The following is a 22,148-nucleotide window of genomic DNA, read 5'->3' as shown; positions in this document are numbered from 1 at the left end:
CCCCCCAAAAAAATCCCATAATGGAAACATTAGAATCTTTGTAGACTATATGATGGTATATACAAACCCTATTCCCTGGTCTATTAGCCTAATATGTAAGCCTAACCCTTCCCGTTCCTATGAAATTGCTGATGAGATTTAATACTCTAATTTAAAACTCTAATAAATAATAATTATTTTAGTATATTACTTTGTAATATTTTGCTTCTACTTTTACTACTAAACTAAACATTATGTATAAAAGGGGAATATTTACTTCTAGCAATATTGATCAATCAACAAGTTGTTTTTAACCCTGTTAATCTAAAATTTAAAAAAATTACAAAACTCAATATTGTATGTTTAGACTAGTGGCTTTGCCAAAATAGAGGTTCGATTGGTTTGTCCACCCCCCTTCAATAATTATGAGTAATCTCCCCTTTCAATAGGTAAACCCAAACTTTTAAAAATCTGTTTATCACTTAAAAATCGCCATTTTTACTAAAACTTTACGCCTAGGCTTTAGTGTGTTGGAAGATGTACAGACAGAGAGACACCAAAAGATGTAGATTTCCAATCAGTGAATTGGACAAAAAAGAACATAGTGTAAGAACAACTCGGCAATATAATTGGGTAGCAGTCGGGCCGCTTTCCGGACTTTATTAGAGCTAGACAGCTGTCCCATAGTATAGGAAATAGCGCATTACGCTATGGTTGGGGAAATCCAAGCACAAGTACCCTCATAGACTTTACACTCGGTTTACAAATGCAGTCGGAATTTGTCAGAATATGTTCACGCAACCATCCCAAAGTTAGGATTCTACTTATCAAGCAATTTAAATCATGTTCCTCGTCCATACTCCTAATTCATATGAAAAGGCCATTAATTAGGGTGGCTTGATATGTAACACCTACCAAAACTCTAGACCAGTATGATGTAATAATTAAGTAGCCTTCATGAGAATTGCGGGTCAGCATGTAATGTAACATAAAATACACTTGCGCGAAGCTTACCAATATAAGATTGGCCAAAGGATTCTCACAACCAATCTCCGTGTGCATCTGAGTACGAACTTCAGAGAATCATGGCGACAAACAACAACAACGGGTAAAACAATTGTGTTTATGTCCCCTGTTTGTTACAAAATTTCAACTATTAATCAAATCGATATTTTGTTTCTTTGCCCTTTTATTTAACAATCTTTGTTTTTAGGTCCTTTTTCCTTACAAATTTTAAAGTGCTCTACTTTTCTTACTTATGAAGCTAGAAGAACATTTTTTTTTACAAAAAATATTTATTTTTATGTAAATTTTATATTAGAATAATCGAAATATAAATTTCGGCGTACTTGTACTTGGTAGCTGCCAGCCGCCGCGGTAGATGAAGATTTGGTGCCCAAAAACTACCTCGTTCGCATAGGATTTGAATCATATGTATCTTATAAAAACAAATGCATGACATATTTAAACAATCAGACAATTATGAATTATCATATAGGTATCCTAAATACAAATATTACAACATTCATAAGTTGTGAAGCACAAGAAGAACAACATGAGAGTAAAGTTTGAAGTTTATAGGGCAGTTCTAACATGCTTAGATTAACGAAAACAGCTTACCATTACGTAAGGGCGAACGTATGAAAAATTCTTAATTATAGAAAAGCCTCGCTTAAAATAAAAAACCACATTTACATATTCTGTAAAGGCTTTCTTTTTTTCCGAGAAAGCTTGAGTTCTTGATGAGTAAGGTGGAGGCCAGAGAAACAGTGTTTATTAAAGAGAGCGATAGAGTATATAAAATAGAGAGGGGACGGTGGAGAATCCAGAGAAAAAAGAGTGTATGGAAAAAGGTAAAGTTTATTTGTTTAGTAATACAAATGATTTTCTGTTCGTATTATGTTTATGTGATATTTGTACTAAAAATAAACTAAAAATATGAAAGCGGTATAAAAATCATAATAAAATCAGATTAGTTCTTTAGTTAAAATTACTCTTCCATTATAGACATTATTTATATAAACTCGTACCAACACAGTGATTATTTAATATATATTTCTCGTGTAACTAGGTACTTTATTTCATAATATTGATAAAAAAGGCCAATTTTTCCTTTGACAAAATAAAAAAATTCCAATAGGAATGGTACATCTCCAGTCTACCCTTAATACCTAACAATTTTGGAAACAAAAAATATGCAAGATTTCTTTATATAAAACATAAAATCGACGATAAATTGATATTTCTTATCCAGAAACGTGCAAAGGTTTTTACCAGGTGGATGCGCGAAGGCCACATGAAAAATTTTGACAACTAGAGCTTTATGGGGTATAAAAATGTATAAGTATAATATATCAGATAACTTCCCGATACCAGTGTTGTGGACCTTTTTCGTCAGCTAGCAAATTGCTTTCTGCTCTTTTGTAGCGACTTAGCTGAGTTAATATTTCTATCTCTATTGGCTGATATTCAAAGATCCAATTAAAAGTCGACCTAGGGTTACGGGGTGGGGACATTTAGTTTTATAACCACTTTCCCCTCTATTGTTTTACTTTAATGGGGTTATAATATAAAATGTATACACTAGTCTATGGGAGTGTATAGGGGTTTAATGGGTTGGACAATTGAGTGAATTATACACCCTCTTTAATTTTGCCAGGGGCTTCTTCCTGCACACCTCTGGAATACATCCCCAATGGTTATAAACAAAGTAATAGATTTATAGTATAGATATATAAACAAATTACTAAATGGTTCCCAATTGCAAGGACCTAAAATTCTGCAGATGAGAAATAATTTCAATAGACTTTGCTTTCTAAATTCAGCTGCTTAATGCTTTCTTTTGCTTTTTAAAAAAGAAAGGGACGATTTTTGTGAAAAATTGTCATTTCTGTCTAAACTTATTTAAAGTTTTTAAAACTGCCATTATAAATTTCTCACAACTAGGCTCCTGGCTATAAAATTATATTCATAATCACCTTTTTCTGATTTACACTACTGTATTTATAAACTTGTTATTTGTGATTAACAAGACATTTTTCCTATCGATGTGAATACTTTCTTGCAAATCATAATTATCAAGTTTTTAGTGACATCTAGCGACAAATATAGAACTAATATATTGCAGATGTTCCCAAATTTATTTTTTGCCTGAATTTACGTTGTTTTCGATTATTTTTCTATAAAGGGTTGAACTCTCCCTGAGGTGGTGGCAAATTAACTATGTCCTTATTTTAAGTAATTAGGTTAATGTCTGTTTTAAATCAATGATTGAGACAACTTACTTATAAAACTTTCTTTAGATCAGATAACAGTTTGTTTAAGAAACCGGACTAATAACTTGTTTAACTAAGGGATCTAAAGGGTTATTACAATGGCCGAAAAATTAATGTACACCCCAAATAATGATACCTTAAACTATTTCTGTTGTAGATTACAATTAGTAGTTGAACGTTTGGACACTCAACTTAATGAACCAAAAAAGCAAAATTCTATAAAAGTCCCCAAAGTTATTATTCCAACAAGTAGGGAAACGTCATTATAAAACTTTGTGGACTAGCGTAATAAACATTATAATGTCCCCTTCCTCCCTGCGTTTAAGAACCTTTTCCCTCCTCTTTTCAATTGAAACCAATTTGACCGCTTCCACTTACAGATCTTGTCAAGGCAGTTTCTTAGCCGTGACAGATCTCATTTGTTGTTTGTCTCTTCTCTAGTGAATAGTTAAGTTGTAAATAAAAATTTATTTGTGATTAATTGTTTACAACATTAGGGATGAATGTAAATATTGAATTGTCTTATTCCTGAAGATTTCTGGGTTATAAATCAGTTAAGTTTTATATTTATCAGATATGTTTTTCTTTTATCTATTTATTACGATTGCTTTATCGTATATTGAAATTTTAATAGTTATTTCTTTCATCGTACTACAAACCGCTTTCCGCGGATATTGAATGTACAATTATTAGATTAAAACCAGTTTTTTTAGCCCCGAGGTGCCGAAGTTTATAATATGATGCTAGACATAGTTTTTTCGTATTGATGAGAACCGGTTCCTGTCCACCAGATTCGAATGAATACGAGAATAGTTATTTCTCGCATCGTATTATAAACGGCTTTCCGCGGATATAGAATGTACAATTAAAAGATTAAAACTAGTTTTTTTAGCCCCGAGGTGCCGGAGGCACCGGCTAAAAAAACTAGTTTTAATCTTTTGATTGTACATTTTTATATTCGTAGAAAGTTGTATATAATACGATGCTAGACATGGCTTTTTCGTATGGATGAGAACCGGTTCCTATCCACCGGATTCGAATGAATACGAGAAAAAGTATTACACAAACTTTAATTGAAAACGTAGTAATTTTTGACTGAATAATGTAAAACTAGTCATATATATATTCTGCGCTATAAAAATTAAAAGTAACAATATAACTATTTTGCTGGCTACTAATTCAACTCTTTAAATTTCAATTATTAAATTATTAGTTGCTTACGAAGTTGAAAGATAAACTGCGACTTTGATATTTTTCTTTAAATTCGAACAGTATATAACTTTTCTTAGTTCAGTAAAGCCAAGACTTGTCCATGGTTTGTCAAACTTAAACATTCCGATAGCACTGCTACTTTTGGATATTTTCATACTTGTTTTTCTTCAAGATTCTGCTTTTGCCGCAAAGGATCAAACTTTAAGCCAATTATTTACAAGTCAAAGTTTCCAACAAGAAAGACGGACAGTGAACAGATGACTTTTTTATTGAATAGCTTTGCTCTAAAGAACCTGCCGATTGATACACAATAGAATAATGTAATTATTAATAACAAAACAGGGATGACAACATTTATAAGCAGCAAAGCACATTAACAAAGAAAAGAGAGGGAATATGCAAAAACTCAACTTCAATCACCAAATCTATAAAAAAATGTTCATGCCTACTACTAATTACGCATTTGTCATATGAATCTGCACTAGAAAATACATTTACCTTATAACGTTATGGACTGGCTATAGTCAGTAACGCTATAGAGAAAATGTGATATTCTCGGCTGCTATTAAAGATAGACAGCTGAAATTTTCCTATAATGCATGTTTTAACATTTTATACATTTTTTGTCCCTTTGTCCATAAGACATAAACTTTATTTTTTATAATTTGCATGTTATTTTACATATTCCCTCACTTTCTTTTCTTTGTTACAACATCAGAACATCTGCTCTATTATATGATATTATGTTGTTTTGGAGTGCAGTGGATACAAAACCGCGACATTACAAAACCTATCCCCTGTAAAAGCAAGAAAAACAACGGAGTGGATACAAAACCGCGACAAATACAAAACCGCGACATTACAAAACCGCGAATGTTACAAAACCGCGACATTACAAAAGACCAACATTCAAAAAGTCTTAATGCTAGAAGGTCATGGCCGCAGCACTCGGCCCCCTTGCCTATAACCTAACCTAACCTAACCTTCCCTAAATATTGTAAAAAAAATATTAAAAATTTGAAAAAAAAATCTACCAACCACTTTTTGTAAAATCCACGAAATTCTATACTATAAATAAGTTCAAGTACATTAAACATTCATACATAGGATAGGTTAGGTTATAGGCAAGGGGGCCGAGCGCCCGCGGCTAGGCAGGCCAGGAGGTCGAGCGCCCGCGGCCATGACCTTCTAGCATTAAGACTTTTTGAATGTTGAATTTATTATCGTTTTTTAGTATATTATTTTTCGCGGTTTTTCACGTTTTTTTTCGCGGTTTTGTAACTTTCGCGGTTTTGTATCCACTCCTTTGTTTTTCTTGCTTTTACAGGGGATAGGTTTGGCCCATTGTTATCAGCTCAATCAAACTTTCACATTGTTTCTCCCACATTCTCTTGCTTTTTATCTTTTTTATCACTCTGTCTCTTTGCTTTGTCTCTTACTCTATACCTCTCCCTCACTTTCATTTTCTATATCTCTCTTTCTCTCTCTTTTTCTATTCATTCATTTATCATCTTTTGCTATATTTTTTCTATTTCTCAATCGTTCTCTATTTATTCATCTCTTTATCTTTTATATTACTTTTCTTTTTCTATTTCTTTGTCGTTCTCTATCTATTTCTTTCTCTTATTTTTTTCCGTTTTATTTCTCGTTTTCTTTCTTCTCTTCTTTTCCTTTACTATTTCTATCTCTATCTCTATTTCATTAATATTGAATTTATTAAATGTATAGATAAATTCTAAAAACATAAATTCTATGATAGTTTTCGTACTTGTTTTCACCCCCAAATCTACGCATCTTGTCTGACAAACACACGAACGAAAACCTAAATTCTTATCATATCTTGATACAACAACACAGGCGGGGCTGCTGACTTCGCAAACAATTGCAACTTATGCTTAGTCTAGTTCTTATCTACCTATTTTGCTCAAATGGAAACTTACTCACAAGAATTTTCCTACATACATATATTCTATACATACACAACATACAAGTGTACATAATATATAATATAGACTCATTTCTAGAATTTTACAGTGCATAGCAGTTTGTGTGTGTATAATCCTCTCTTCAATATCAGCTGTTTCTATTGCAAGCTTTCTTCAGTTTTTTCTTATTAACGCAACATATTTTTAAGTGAATTTTGTGACTTGAAAAAAATATTAACATTGTGAACATGTAGTTAAAAATAAACAATATTTATCACTAATAAAATAAGTTAGGTATTGCGAAGTGTTCATTAGTTGTAAAAATAAACTTTTAAAAATAACTATTTGATGAATGTTTTACTAAAATATTTTTCTCTTTTTTTCTATTAGGTATTTTATTTATTATTTATTCATCCTATTATATAAAGTAGCAAGCTTTATTTTGTCTGTCGAAAAGGATCTAGCTAGCCGCTGAACTGATATTGTTTTCCTTTACAGTGAAGCTTTTTACAGGTCCAGGGATGGTTTTAAACTTTTTTGGTGAGGGTGTCTTTACCCCCCCCCCTCCTCCCCTCCCCTAAATTATTTTTTTACTTCTTACAAAACTCAAATAGAAATGGGATGAGGTCGACTTTACCCCCTCATACCTCAAGGCCCCTAGATGCTTCTATGGGCGTAGCCATTAGTGTTTTTATATAGATCATAAATATATAAGATTATCATTTCATTTTTTGAATTTATAAATATGTTACTTAAATTTTAATATTGGCATAAACTATTACATAACCTTAAACTTGTTTTCTTTAAAACACAATGACCAATTGAAATTCACCAAGAGCCTTGTTTAATTAGACGTTAGAATCAATTCTTGAATAAAAAATACATTTAACAAGGATGGTAACATCCATAAAATCGAAGCTTTAAAATCAGACAGTAAAACAAATCAACACTTGTAGATTGTCAGAACTTAATAAACAGAATAAGTATCAATTTATAAGCAGAAAATTTACAAGGACGGCAATTCATCCATAAATAGCGTACCACAATTAAAATATTGGATTGACAATCGGACAAAGTGAATCAAGCATATATTCAATGGACATAAGGGATCTTTATTTCAACACAGACAAAAACGTATTTGTTTACAATGCAATGCAATAGAAGGAAACGGATACCAAGTCACGGGAAAGAATCAATAATTATTACATGTTTAACTTTACGAAACATAGTATAGCAGCATGTTTTTACTTACACAAATAATTAAATATTATCATTCTCTTGCATTTTAAAATTTGCTTTTAATTTACTGGAAGAAAACCTGGTTTTATTATACAAAAAACTGTTCTCACAATGATCTTATAAGGGGGGAGGCGGAAGTGACACTTTTTGAAACCAAAACTAAAAGTCAAAGGAACTCAACTAAATAAAGAGTTATAGCTCTGAGATTTGACATGGCAGAGGTATAATATGGAACTGTGAAGAAACGGCAGCCGAACCGCCGCTCCCGCCGAAAACCACTGTTTCCCGCCGAATTTTTTTTTCGCCTTTTCTCCCCAAATGCAAATAAAAGGAACGACAGGAAAGTTGAAGGCTACTTATGCTAATGAGGAAAAGTTTGGTTTCACTAGAAGTATAATGCCGTTCAATATATATTTGCACTTGACACTTGCGATTTCAATATTAACATGTTTGAAATATTTCAAGTGTCAAGTGAAAATATGTAGTATTGATTAAAGAGTAGCTTTACTCCTCTTTATTATAAATAAACAGCTAAATAAGGGTAAAGGCTAAAGGGGTTAGCTGTCATAATAAAGTATTGCAAGCTGTGGCTTTCATATAAGAATGTGCAAATCAAAGGCTCTTTACTTGGTATTTAAATTTAGCATAGCTAGGTTCGCTTTTTGTAGCTGTAGGTTTGAGTCCCTAGGTAAGGACACTACAGTTACTTTATAAATCCAACCCAGGGTATGTTTATATACAGTGTTATCAGTTATAATAATATTAATTGCTTGCTTTTATATAACAATAAAGTTCATGCACAATAAATCAAAGTAAAGTTATTTGATAGTAAGAATTGCAAGACTATTCTATAATTAGCTACGGTTTGCTATACGTCCATAATACAAATTTTTATGAAAACAAGTTTATCTCAGATGATTGAAAATTGTCTAATTTAGCCAGAAAGGCAAAAGTAAATTTCGGCGGGAGTGGCGGATCCTCCGCGGTTACTTCACAGTTCCATATTGTAAATTTATAAAGCAACTGCCATGTTAAATCTCAGAGCTGTAACTCTTTATTTAGTTGAGTTCTTTGACTTTTAGTTTTGGTTTTAAAAAGTATCATTTCCGCCCCCTCCCATTTAACATTAACAAAATCTATTACTTTTCAGACCCAATGCATGATGGCGGAATTTTTGGAAAATTCCACAGAAAGTTTATTAGGTGAATAATTTATTTTGTATTAAAGTTAAGGTTTGGCTATTGTTCTGTTTTTTTTTTAAAAGGCAGTATTATGAATTTTACAATTATCTTTACCTGCATCGAAGCTACTCAATAACTCAGTTTGCCTGTTTCTGTTTAATTGTTTTCTTTACGTTATTTTTTAAACAATTGTAGCCTATTCATATACCTATTGTTAGCTGCGAATTGTCTAATTTCTAAAACTAGCCAGGCTTCAAAGTTTAAAAATGACTTTTTCCCCATAGATATAGATTATTTCTACCTATTTTTAATGCGTTATCGTCATTTGTAAGATCTCCCAACACAAATTGTCTGTGTGTTTGTCAGTCAAAGTTTTTATTTTAGAGTTTCTAGCTTTTAAAACTGTAATTGTTAGAGAAATTCAAGTTTGTAATAGGTTGGTTATTATGTGGTAGCGGCCGCGGTTTGTCAGCCGCTTCCCAAGTTCGGGTATTACGGCAGTGTGAACAGACGTGGACAAGTATAATTATAGAGAAGCTGGGCTTCTCTATGTATCACCAAATAACAAACAGAATTTAATTGGGTGTTACTTTATTCAGAGTCTAAAGGTTACTACTGATTTATAATACAACAAAATAGTCAATGCACAGATTGGAATAATTAATACTAAATCAGAGGTTAAATATATATATACATACAATAAACAAAATAGGCAACATTTATCCCCCATCCCTGGAAAGGGGTGGGGAAACAAGCAAATCAGATCATTTCCGCTATCGGAAGATTTCATGGACACCATTTCCTCGGCCATTTCCCGGCCAATGGGAATGGCATCCCAGTCTACCAAGAAGTCTCGAGATTTGGTGTGGTTGGCCCTGGCCCTAGCCAAGGCCTTGCGGTAGAGCGTTGGGTGGTACAGGAAGCACCCCTCCTTGTGCTGCCGCCAGGGAGATAATTGTCAGGTCACCCAGTAGCTTGAGGATCAACAGCAACAGACACAGTATGGCTGCGCCATCTCCCCATTCATGGATGGCCTGTCTGAAGCTAGCCCAGAGGTCTAGTGATTCCTCCCCTTCCTCCGCCAGTCTGTCTATGTTGTAGGATACAATTCCATGATCTCCTGTGGCCGCGCAGCTCCCCTGTTGGACGCAGGAGCCGTACGAGATGCCGGTCAGCATGGCGGCCTTGTATGCTGGGAACAACAGTAGCTGCTGCCAGTCATTCAGTTCAGCCTGGGAATACAGCCCTCCCGAGCTAAAGTCATCCAAGGGCTCGGTCAGCAGCTGTTTGGGCGTCTCCAGCAGGGGCGGCCTCTTCTTAGGGGCTGGAGTCAGCTCTATTCACCCCTCCTCGGCGTGCATGGTTAGGGGTTAGGTGGAGGAACAGGGAATCTTGGTGGCGTGGTTGCTGTACACCTTCGTAACTGCATCTACAAATCCAGTGGGCTCCACCAGCACCTTGTCCCAGCACTCGCTGCTCTCCCGCACCACATACTTGTTTCGTTGGCAGTTAAGCTGGAGCAACACATCTCCCCTCAAGATGGAGAACGTGCTCCCTTGGACGCGCACTGGGTGCGCCGGGTCCAGTTGCTGGAGCTTCCAGCAGTTGGCAGCTACCTCTTCTGCAGCTGCGCTCCGCATCCTGGTCTCCAGTGTGAACCCGATGTAGGCCGCGTGTATCTGGGCCTGGAGGGGGACATCCACATCCCTGGCCGACACCCTAGGCAGCAGTGCCGCTTCCGGGTCAGCCGCCACGAACAATGCCGGGTGGTTGGTGGCATGGGCCTCAAAGTCGCAGTTCACTATAGAGATGGGTGTAGTAATGTTGATGAAGAATTGTGCTTGATGGTCAACCAAGAATGCCAGCAGTAGGCCCCACAGGACCATCCACCAGTGGGAGCACCGGCCGGATGGCCACCATCCCATCACTCGCAGCTGCAGGCTCTCGACGGCCGGGATCTCGTCTCTGGCCACAGCAGTTCCCCTGGGAGGGGGCCTGGTTGTCTGCTCCTGGCTGGCTACTATTTTCCATTGAGGGTTATCCCTAGGTGCCCAGGGCTTCCCTATACCTTCCCCAATGACAGACTGACAGGCAACCGGCGCCTGGTGGGGCGCCGGTTCCCCTAGCTTCAAAGTAGCCATTCCCTCCTCAAGTGCATGCCCAATGGCATGGGGCTCTAGTGCAGGTGGCACAGGCTCGCCCTGTTTTACATCCCTCCCCAGCCCTAGGAACTCAGGTACGGGTGGCACAGACGAGTCCTGATACCACAAAGCTCAATTTCCCCAGCTTCTGGTGCAGGGGGCACAGGCAAAGCTTGGTGGGCACAAAATGTTTGATACAATACATTTACTAAATCTAAATTATCCTGAATCAGTTGAGGGTGAGGGACAGCTGGACGGCCAAGGGGCGGACACTCTCTGCTGGCTGGGGGCTCGGTCTGGCTAGGGGTGATGGTTGTCACCCCCTCATCCACGGCTGCGGGCTCGTCCCTGGGGTTGGGTCTCTCGGCGGCAGCGACGGGTGTTGCCCCATACAACATCCTGGGGGTGCTGGGCAGCATCTCTCGTCCCTCACAGGTGGCGGCGACGGTTGTCGCCCCATACATTGGCTTGGGGGTGCTGGGTAGCACCTCTCATCCCTCACAGGCGGCGGCGACGGTTGTTGCCCCATACATCGTCTCGGCGGCGCCGGATAGCGCCTCTCGTCTCTCCCAGTCAGCGGCAGCGAGGGTCGCCCAGTACGTCGTCTTGGTTGCGCTGGGTAGCGCCTCTCGTCTCTCGTTGGGGGTGACGGGGGTCACTTCCCACCTCGGGGGGCTCGGCCTGGCCGGCACCATCATGTGGAGGCCCAGCGGCAGCGGTCGCAGGATTTCTGGCTCTGCAATGTTGGTTGGCTGCACATACTCTGGCCCCATCTGGTTTAGGCTGAATCCCAGGCCTACCCGGTTGGGCTCAGCCGCTCCTCCCAGCACGTTGATTCTTGCTGGGATGGTCCCGAACTGTGGCATGCCTTCCTGGTGGCCCGCAAAGCTGGGGGCAGCGGCCTGCTGGGGCGCTGCTGGTGGTGCACCTCCCTCCATATGGGCTACCTGGGAGCTGGACTTGCAAGGGGCAGCAGCCTTGCCCGCTGTGCGCCTCCTCCCAGTCACCTGGTCCCAATCGGCCTTGCAGTTGGCCGCTGTCTGGCCGGGTGTAGTGGAAGCGCTCACACCTGGTGGGCTGGTCACGGCGGGTCCGAGGGTGTGGCTGGCATCCTGGGGGGTAGGACACTCCCTGGCTCGGTGGCCCCTTCCCTGGCACCGGTAGCAGCGGCCAGGCACCTTGGACGTGTCTTCAGGTGCAACCTTCCCCATCTGGTGGAGGCCTGGAGCAAGGGCGCCAATCTCCATGGGCTCAGAATTGTCATGGTTGGGCAGCTGGACGCTAGCCGAGCCGGTGAGTCTGTCAGTTGTGTCCACCAGGCACACTCCCTCCTTCAGCTACTTAGTTACCATGGTCACGGTAAACATGGCTTGGCGCGTGTACTCAGGGACCAAGTTAACCTTGTGCCCCATCATAATGCGCTTCACGTTGGCGTTGCGGATCCCTCGATTTAGCTCGTCTATGAGGAGTTCCAGGTCCTCGTGGCTGTAGGCCTCCCTGTAGAGGGCGCACTTGGTGGAGATGTAGGCCTGTATAGGCTCCGTCGAGTGCTGCCTATAATCCTTGAAGGCTTGCTTCAAGGTCTGGGATTCATAGGCTGGCCTGAACAACATCTCGCACTCGGCCTTGACCTGGTCGTAGGTCAAGGCCTGGCCTGCCTCCCCAAACAGATGTGAGGCCATCTCAGCCGCCTGCACCGCCAGGGATAGTAGGAGGGCGTTGCGGCGATTGAGTGTATCGTGGGCGGGCACTCTGTAGGCTGCCCATGCCATCTCGAGACGCCTTATGTGGGAGTTCCAGGACTGCTTGGGCAGCCCCCTGTACTCCGGCAGGTTACTCAGCATCAGCTTGCGGTACTCAGCTGGGGCCGGCTGGGGGTCATCCTGGAGCCAGCCCTGGGGCTGCTCTCCTCCCTGAGCTTGTGGTTGCTCCATACGGCCAAAAGTTCAGCGTCGTGTCACTAGTTGAAGCAAAGGCTATTAGCTGTTTTCACTTAAGCTTGCAATCACTACACCAACAATCACTACCTTTATCACTTGGTTGATAGTTGGGAACACTAATATAATTATACATACAGGGCGTTTAAAAAAAACTGCGTTTTCTGGTTTTGGGAAACAACCAGTAGGAGTATGAAAAAAATGATTATAGGTCCATTTTCTATGTATAAATGTACACCAGATTTGCTTAAGGTGTTTTTTAATATCTCTAAAAATACGGCTTTTCTGATAGGTACATGTAGGAGAAAAATGCTTGATGTTAAATTTGATATATCAATTTGATTGAAATAACTTGTAAATTTTTGAGAAAAAAGTTTTAAAATCCCATTAATAATATGGTAAATGGGTAAATGAAAGTGCATGTTTAATTTTTGTCTTTATTTCCCTTTTTTTTCTCTGAAAAACGCTTTTTAGATCCTTACAAATTGCAATATTTCTCGTTTTTCTTGGTTGAACAAACTTTAGGTGACTAACTCTTTATAGTATTTTAGATTATAACATAAAAATTAAAATACTTTTTATCCAAAGAAGTTATCTTTAAAAACAAAAAAGTTACAGCAGTTTGTTTTATTTACTTAAAAGTGCAACCTACAAATTAATAGCTTAAATGTTGATGTATGCACTTGAGATTTATGGTTTGACTGTAAATATAAAACATTTGATCCGTATTTGAAGGGGGGAGGGGTGGATTATAAATGTCTGTTAAGTAGTTTGTTCAATTAGATGCCAAAAGTGAGCGGAGGTTTTAAAGTTTGACCGGAATTGTCTATGATAAAAAAATGCGTTTTATGTTTCAGTAAACCTGTAAAAAAGTTGAATAAAAATTGAAATGAAAATAAAATATGTTTCTTTATCATTTTAGACAGATAGGAATAGTATTTTTTTTATAAAACAATATAAAAAGCCTTAAAAACTGACTGAAAAAATTATCATTCATGCTTTTTAGAATTAATCAACTCTAAAATGCGCCGTTGTTTTTAGAGTAATCAATAAACACCTTTTATAAAATTAATCCATATTTTTATAGAGAATAAGAATATATAATTATTTTTTTCATACTCCTAATGGTTGTTTCCCAAAACTGGAAAACGCAGTTTTTTTTTAAACGCCCTGTATACACTTATAGATTTTCTCACTAGTCACTCAGCTTTGAGGTAGGCTGGCAGAGCTAGGAAGATGTTGAGGGTCTGATGTCAGGAACTGATTTGGTTTTCCCTATCACACTGTAGACAGGGGGTGGAGATTTACAATTCCTTGTTATCTATCCTTTGTGTGCTATAGAGTTGCTCCCCTCCTTGGTGTGTGTGTGTGCAATACCCCGTCACAACGCGCTCATGCACTGTTTGAGCGCGCATGCACAGGTAAAACTCCCACTTATCCCTCAACTAGCTCTCTCATTGGTCTGTTTTCTGCCTTTTGTCCGACGGATTTCGTTGTGTTCCGAGCTTCTCCGCGCAGACCATGCGATGCGCTCTGTTTCCCGGTCTCTCTCTCTGCACGATGGACGGGGATATCTGAGTGCGGGGAGAAGGGGGAACGTGTGAGGGGACGGTAATTCCGCCCTTCCCCAGAGGGGGGGAGGGGGGTGCCGCGGGTTTTAGGTGACTACGTTATGAGAAATAGGTGGGCTTCTTCTTAATCCTTGGCTTATCAAATGTCACATTGGATTATATTCACTTTAATTTATAGGGGACCCTCCCCTTCTGTCGGGGTAGGGGCGGTGTATTTGCAGTGCTGCAGGGTTGTGGCTCCAATTTTAACAATGCATTGTTATCTTGCACCTGGGTTCTATTTTTGGGCTTATCAAAAGTCCAGGCAATTGTTTACCAGTCCCTGCCCTAAATCTTTTGTTTGTCTCTCACACCAAGGTGACAATACATAAATCCGATAAAATATCTGCTTTTCTCAGTGAGTGGCTGCACTGTAGCCTCCCCGGATACTCAAAGCTAGCGTAGTTTTTCTCTCACTTGTACACTATACTTGTAACTTCATTCACAGTTCGCAGCTATTTGGCTTGCTTTAGCCAGTCAGTGGGCATGTTTCAGCCAGTCAGTGGGCATGTTTCAGCCATCTACAGTTACTTGGCCTGCTTCAGCCAGTCAGCGGGCATGTTTCAGTTGTTTCACACACGATTCTCCGTTAGATTTCGCCGCTCTCCGCGGTTCTCCGTTAGATTTCGCCGCTCTCCGCGGTTTTCCGTTAAATTTCGCTGCTCTCCGCGGCTCTGGAGGCCCACTTGGTCTCCTTCTGCTCGTCCTTTGCCGGCTGGATACTATTACCCAGGGCAGGTTACTAAGGTTCTCACTTCCACAACTGCTGGATATAGAGTTGGACACTGCTATCCAGGGTGGGTAATTCAGGTTGCTTCGCAGTGGCTTGTGTCAGTTTCGCCAGTTTACTGCTGGGAGTACCTTAGTCTCAGCTGCACATCTGCTCTTCACTTGTGTTTGCCGTAACCTCGCAGCTGTCACCAAAAGTTGTGGTAGCGGCCATGGTTTGTCAGCCGCTTCCCAAGTTCGGGTATTACGGCAGTTTCAACAGATGTGGACAAGTATAATTATAGAGAAGCTGGGCTTCTCTATGTATCACCAAATAACAAACAGAATTTAATTGGGTGTTACTTTATTCAGAGTCTAAAGGTTACTGATTTATAATACAACAAAATAGTCAATGCACATATTGGAATAATTAATACTAAATCAGAGGTTAAATATATATATACATACAATAAACAAAATAGGCAACATTTATCCCCCATCCCTGGAAAGGGGTGGGGAAACAAGCAAATCAGATTAACCATAATAGGGTTGTCAAAACTATAAATACTTTTAATGCATGGGGGAGGGTTCAAGTGTACCCACCCCCCTACTCAGGGGAGGTCCCTTGGACCTCCCACAAGTCGGGAGCAGGGTTGCCATAAAACCATGGCCTAAGGTTGCCGAATACCACAATTACATGTTTATATAACCGATCAGGTTCTCCTTTACAGGATAGCTTCTCATAGGTCCTGGGAAGGTTTATAACTATTTTGTGAAAGTGTACCATTTTTTTCTCAATTTAATTTTTTAATAAAATTAAAAAATGGAGAGAATCCACCGTAAAAAGAAATTTCTCCCCTAAATCTAAAAAAAAGTTATGTTGTCGAATTTAACAACCCCTCTTCAAGTGCCCCTAGAGTCTTCTAGGGGGCGTAACCGCTATTTAGTTATAAACGAACTAATGTAAAACTGTTGTGGTAGGATACATTTTAGTTAAAATAAAGTAGTAGTTGACGCACTTTTCTTTCGTATTTTTTTAACTAATCAGTCGAGCTATTTTATAGCAAACAATCGGCTTCTTTTCCTGTTTTAAATGTAAATATTTTTAGGTTCTTCTTTAAACCAAGATGACCAAGGTCAAGCAATTACAGATCTATCTCCAGATTTGACCTTACAATTACCTAATGCTAAGAATCAGGTAATGAATTTTATGCTGTTTTAGTTTCTACTCGGTTCTTTACATATTCTTCCAGGTATTCAGTAAGAGATAACTACAAAATTTCAGTTTAGTCCAACAAAATATGTAATCTAATAAATCTCTTAATAACTCTTAATAAGAACAGGTATGACAACATCCATTAAAGCAAAGCTTTAAAATCAGACGGTAGGACAAACGAACATCAACACTTCTAGAGTGTAAGAACTCAACAATGAAAATAAATCTACACACTTTCTTTATCCCAATTTTTGCAGCTACCAAAAAAATAGCTTTTTCTCTTCTGTGTTTATAATATTAAATAATGTATCAGAGAAAGAGGACATTTAAATGTAAAATTTATGCATTAGTCGTAACCTGGGGTTTGCCTTTCCAGTGCAGTAAGACGTACGTACAGGCGTTTTTTGCATCTAATGTATTATGTAGCCCTGGTTCAAGTTGTATCATCAAAGCTGTCTTAGTCGTGTAAAGGCAAAGGATTGATTTTAGGCATTAGATACTTTATGCATGATGAAAACTTTCTACATTGTTCTTTTAAATTGGTGACCTGTAGTATCATAATCATAGATGAATCATAATCTTGATGATATTTTAGGATCAATATCAAGATCTTTTTGAAGTGGACCAGCTTACACAACTTCAATGTTCAAACCAACATTTTCAAGAAGGAATTGATGATATATTTAAGTAAGGAATCGAATCATTTTATCACTGGTGAATTAGCCCCTATTCTTTTTTATGGGGGAAATGGTTTTCGTGGGTTATTTTTCTTTTTAAAACTCAAAAGTCAAAGTTAGATCATTGTCTATCCAGAAACAATCCATATGAAAAAGGAATTAATTCTAACAAAGTTGATGCTTTTATTTTTCACAACTGATTTTCTCAACTCCTGTAAAAGATAGAACTTCTTGACAACATTCCCATCAATATGGAGCATAATTAAGCATAAAATATCTACAGCGGTCGGACTGCTTTTTTTTACAACAGATTTTCTCCGCTCCTACTAAAGATACACTGCTGAAACTTCTTGCCTATATTCCCTTCATGTACCATAATTAGGCGTAAAAATTATATGGTGGGTGTAAATGCTTTTTAGCTGCTTTTCTTTTTACAAGACAAACCATCATTGTGAGGTTTCGTGATTTGAAGTTTTTTCATATTCTCTCTCTTTCTTTTCATTGTTACAAATAATCTTCTCTTTAACTTACTTTGACTGTTTGTCTATGTCATAATAGATTTTATGCTACGCTACTTATGGATGTTCTCATCCTTGTTTTGTTTAAGGGTTTTTAAGTCTACACACGAAATGACATATATTTTTTTCTTTTTTCACCATTTTAAACTTTAAAAAATGCTTTCTTGTCATTTGTATTGCTCATGGACTTCCAAAACAGTGGCAAATAGTTCCAAAATACTTGTCTGTGTAACACTTTTTTTAAGTACTTGTGTGCCTTGCCGTACCTAAACAATTGTTCATTGCATTTAAAATTTTTGATGTTACAGAGATTTGTTAATAATTTTTTATCTTAAGGTTTTCGGAAACACCAACAAATCAGCCATTACTCCCTATTACATTGGAAATGTGTTCTGCGAAAACAACAATACCTTCCAAGAATGTTACTATTAATGAAGAGATAAAAGCCGATGCCAACAATACCACCCATGTCAAAGATCCTAATCCTCCAACATCAAACTCTGTGCTAGATAACAATAGTAGTAAAACCAAATCTACTACGACAAGTACAGCCATGCAAGTAAAGGATGCAATTTCTGAAGAATCTAAAGATGTAACAAATAATTCATTAGATATTGTTAACAAAACATGTGAAGTAGAATCTGTTGGCAATTCAAATATAGTAAATAGAGCCGAGTATCGCCTACAGTTCATTGCTCCTGATAGTGGACTAGTTTCTGTACCTGAACACGATCTACTAACACAGGTAGAATAATTACGTAAACGGCATCCAAAAACTCGTATTTTTGTATGGCCTTGTACTTTTTGGGTGCAATTTTTTTACACAAGGAAGTTGGGTTGAGGGATGTGTCTGGAAAGAAGAAATACTATTAAACAAGGTTGACAACATCCATAATTAGCGAAGCATAAAATCTATTATGAAATAGACAAACGGACAAAGTGATTTAAAGAGCAGATTATTTGTTATCATAACAAAGAAAAGAAATATCAGTTCAGCGGTTAGCGAGATCCTTCGGGACAGACAAAAAACGCTTACTACTTTATATAATAGGATTAAAGAGAAAGTTTAGGTTTTGCCATGTGATTAAACATTGACAAAATATTTGTAACTAGCGGCTTCGCCCCTAGCCTCTAGGGGCTTCGCCATTTGAAGTAATGGAAAGTCAACCCTCCTAAATAGAAAAAAAAGTTATTCTTTGTTTAATTACTCTGTGGTAAAATTAAACCCAGGTTGTGCGCTGTAAGCACAACAATTTCAATTCGTAAAAATTAAACCCAGGTTGTTTGCCGTATACACAAAAATTTTAATTCTTAAAAATGAAACCCAGGTTGTTCGCAAACACAAAAATCAACCCCCCCCCCCCCAAAAAAAAAAAATAGCTTAAAACCACCAGAGGACCAGTAGGTATATTCCCAGAAGGGTAGAGCCCATTTTGTTCAGCAGTTACTGAGATTTTACAAAAAATGTAAATAATTTTTTTTGTGGGGTGGTTTTTTTTAGTTTTGGGGGGGTTTGGGGTGTCCAACCCCCCAGGAAAATAGCTTAAAACCATTACAGGACCAATAGATATATTCCCTGAAGAGTAGAGACCAATCGGTTCAGCGGTTACTGAGATCTTAAGCTACAGACAGACAGACAGACTTGAACGTCCCTGCAGCATGATCAATGTTACAAAAATAAGATAAATAACTTGCAGTTAATTTGCTACCTAGAAAATAAAGTTATAAGATCGTTAATATTATATTTATGTTTTGGTAAAGTTTATAAAACTTTCAAAAATTTTAAGAATTAAAATTACTTGATAGAAATTCAGATTCAAATAAATTTAAAAATGAATCAAATAGTAAAAATCCTAATCCTAATAATTTAGGTTGATACCCTGATAAGTCAACCAGGACAAACACAATCGGCCTTCAACTTTCAAACTTCCGTGCCTGATAGTAAGGTACTACTATATGAGAGCTACTCTACAAATTACACATTTCAGATGGTCTGTGTTCTGTATAAAATATTTTTTTTCAATTTTTGACAAAACTGCATCATTTATCATAAATTTTATCCTCTCATAACTTCTGCTACTATATTCTAAAAACCTAAAACAGACTTTATTTTATTCTCTAATACAAAGTAGTACGCTGTCTGTGTGTCTGTTTGATTGTTTGTTTTTACCGAAGGATCTAGCTAACCGCTTAACCGATCGGGTTCACCTTAACAGCGTAGCTTCTCATAGGTCCCGGGAAGGTTTATAACTATTTTTGGGGTGGGAACCACCACTCTTTCAAAAAAATTACCTCACTCCCCCTAAAAATGGCCTTTAGGGGCGTATCCGCTAGTAAATCTATATAATGCATTCCTAAAAACTTATCTATACATCCACAAAAAAATCCATGTAAACCTTTATGAAGGACATAAGAATTCAAAAGGCTTTAAAAAGAAGCTTTTCTATAATAAGGTTCAGTCTTTACGTCCGTAACGGTCAGCTCTTTTCGTTAATTTAGAATTGCCCTATCGATTTCAAACTTTTCATGATGATTCCTATAACAGTTAGGTACGACTTAGAATAATCGTTCCCAGAAATACGTATTTCCATTTTAACATCGTGTTAATGTTTGTTTGTCCTTTCATTTTAAAGCTTCGCTTTTATAGATGTTTTCATCCTTGTTTGGCTACAAGTATCAGAAAGTAGTTATTAGTCGTTCTATGAAATTATTTGATGTCTTATTTGCTAATAATTTTTGTACATTTAAAATTTGAAGCTTTGAAAATGACAAACGAACATTATCTTTTGTAGAGTGTCAGAACTGAATTAGCAAAATATAAATGTACAAGTTTAACAAGTGTACTTAAATTTGTTGTAAAACTGCTAAATACAGGATACTGGTTAAAGGACATACTTACATTTTTAGGACTTAATTATAAAAGGTGATTCGCTTATAATATTGTACTTTGTTCCTAGGAATCAGTATTCCAAAAATTGTAGGATATCACATAATAAAAATTGTTGCTAAAAATCTACATAATTTAAATGAACATACAGTAACCAATGTAGAGTTGCTACGCTTTCTAAATCATACCTAATTGTTATAGGAATCATCATGTAAATTTTTAATCAATAGGACAATTCTAATTTGTCTAAATTAACGAAAAGAGCTAATCGTTACAGAACGATGGATCTACGGATGAAAGGAATGACCCTAATTATAGAAAAAATATAAACCTGATCATAACCTGTCTCCCACGTCAATAACTATTAATTGTAAAGTAAAAGAAATCATGATGTGTAACTTTACTGGAAATTACGACAAACCATCGTCGTTGTTTGTCAAAGTTAAACATTTATTTCAGCTTTGTTTTTATCACAAGCGTGCAAGGACATTCCCTGTTTAACCAATCCCCTGGTAAAATTAAGGGGTTAAATTCACATTTCTAGGCTCAACCTCATAAACCTCCCTTGACTGGGCCTTTCCTACTTTTTGCACCCTCCTAAATATCAAGGTAAAAATGTCACACCCCTTTTAAAATTAAGGGAGAAATGGGGGTTGGGGGAGAAAGTTGAAAATAATTGTTAATTTCACAATCTATTTCTAAAAGAACTTTTTAAAAATAAATAGCCTTGAACAATCATACTAATACTAAGCACTCCTGATAAAAATTAAATTCGTTTAGCATATTGGCTTTATTCTTTTACACTGCACTGCATAGAATGTAAGTCTTGCATTCTTTTAAGCGCATACACCCTTCACTTCCCTAACTTCCCTCTTGGTGTTTATATTTACCCCCTTACACCTTCCTCGGCTTTGCTTTAAAAGGGAGTTTTTGGATGGGTTTCTGGCACCCTCTTTGCTAAATCCTGTGCACGACACTAGTTTTTGCCTTTCCTACCAAAATTATTTATCTTTTAAATTCATTCTTTTCCTAAGTTAGCCCTTATGGAGCATGACGAACTCAATGTGATACCTGATGTGTTAGTGAAAGAATTGTCTGAATACCATCAAGAAATAGAAAGTATAACACATGACGTTAAAACATTGGATGTGCGCATTATAAGTGATGATTGTTATAAAAAGTTAAAAAGCGATTGTTCTAAGATCAACCGTGAATTCAACCTTTTCATACAGGTGTATGACGCCATTAAAGGAATGGATGAGATCCTACAATGGCTGAGGAATAGCACTCGTCGCAGCGGGTCACGTGCAGCTGCTAAAGAACAGATGGATCGATACTGCTTGCTGTCAAGCATAATCGACCAGGCTCCCTTAAAACTGTCAAAGGAGCTTGAATCAAGTGTTGATAAACTAGGAGTGCAATTATCAGCATTGTCAGAATCTGAGTCTCTTACTGTGCCAGCTGGCTTCGTCACGCTACAAGAGCAGCCAGTGTCAGAGCAGCCTATCAACTTCCTATCAGAGGTAAATGAGAAGATTCTTTCTTCCTTGAAGCTACTTCCTACCTAGTGTTCAAGGAGCAGTTCAAGAGAGTGACCAGCAGTGGACGGTATTCTGACGGTAATCTGCAGAGGTTGTTAGCTT

The 22,148-nt window shown here is 37.8% G+C and overlaps 1 protein-coding gene across 1 annotated transcript in view; it reads left to right on the top strand.

The window, feature by feature from the left end:
• The first annotated feature begins 1,750 nt into the window (after nucleotides 1-1,750).
• LOC145322272 (uncharacterized) overlaps nucleotides 1,751-22,148 on the top strand; it is a 74,217-nt gene continuing 53,819 nt past the window's right edge. Inside the window, exons 1-6 of the mRNA XM_080164151.1 lie at nucleotides 1,751-1,832; nucleotides 8,781-8,832; nucleotides 16,317-16,405; nucleotides 17,019-17,110; nucleotides 17,955-18,363; nucleotides 19,490-19,564. Coding sequence (XP_080020277.1) covers nucleotides 8,790-8,832; nucleotides 16,317-16,405; nucleotides 17,019-17,110; nucleotides 17,955-18,363; nucleotides 19,490-19,564 — 708 coding nt within the window. The 5' untranslated portion in view covers nucleotides 1,751-1,832; nucleotides 8,781-8,789. The remainder of the gene's footprint in view (nucleotides 1,833-8,780; nucleotides 8,833-16,316; nucleotides 16,406-17,018; nucleotides 17,111-17,954; nucleotides 18,364-19,489; nucleotides 19,565-22,148) is intronic.

Source organism: Acartia tonsa, chromosome 6, assembly GCF_053477335.1.
Source record: "Acartia tonsa isolate MP-2025a chromosome 6, ASM5347733v1, whole genome shotgun sequence".
Lineage (NCBI taxonomy): Eukaryota > Metazoa > Arthropoda > Copepoda > Calanoida > Acartiidae > Acartia > Acartia tonsa.
This window is presented reverse-complemented; position numbering and strand designations above follow the sequence as displayed.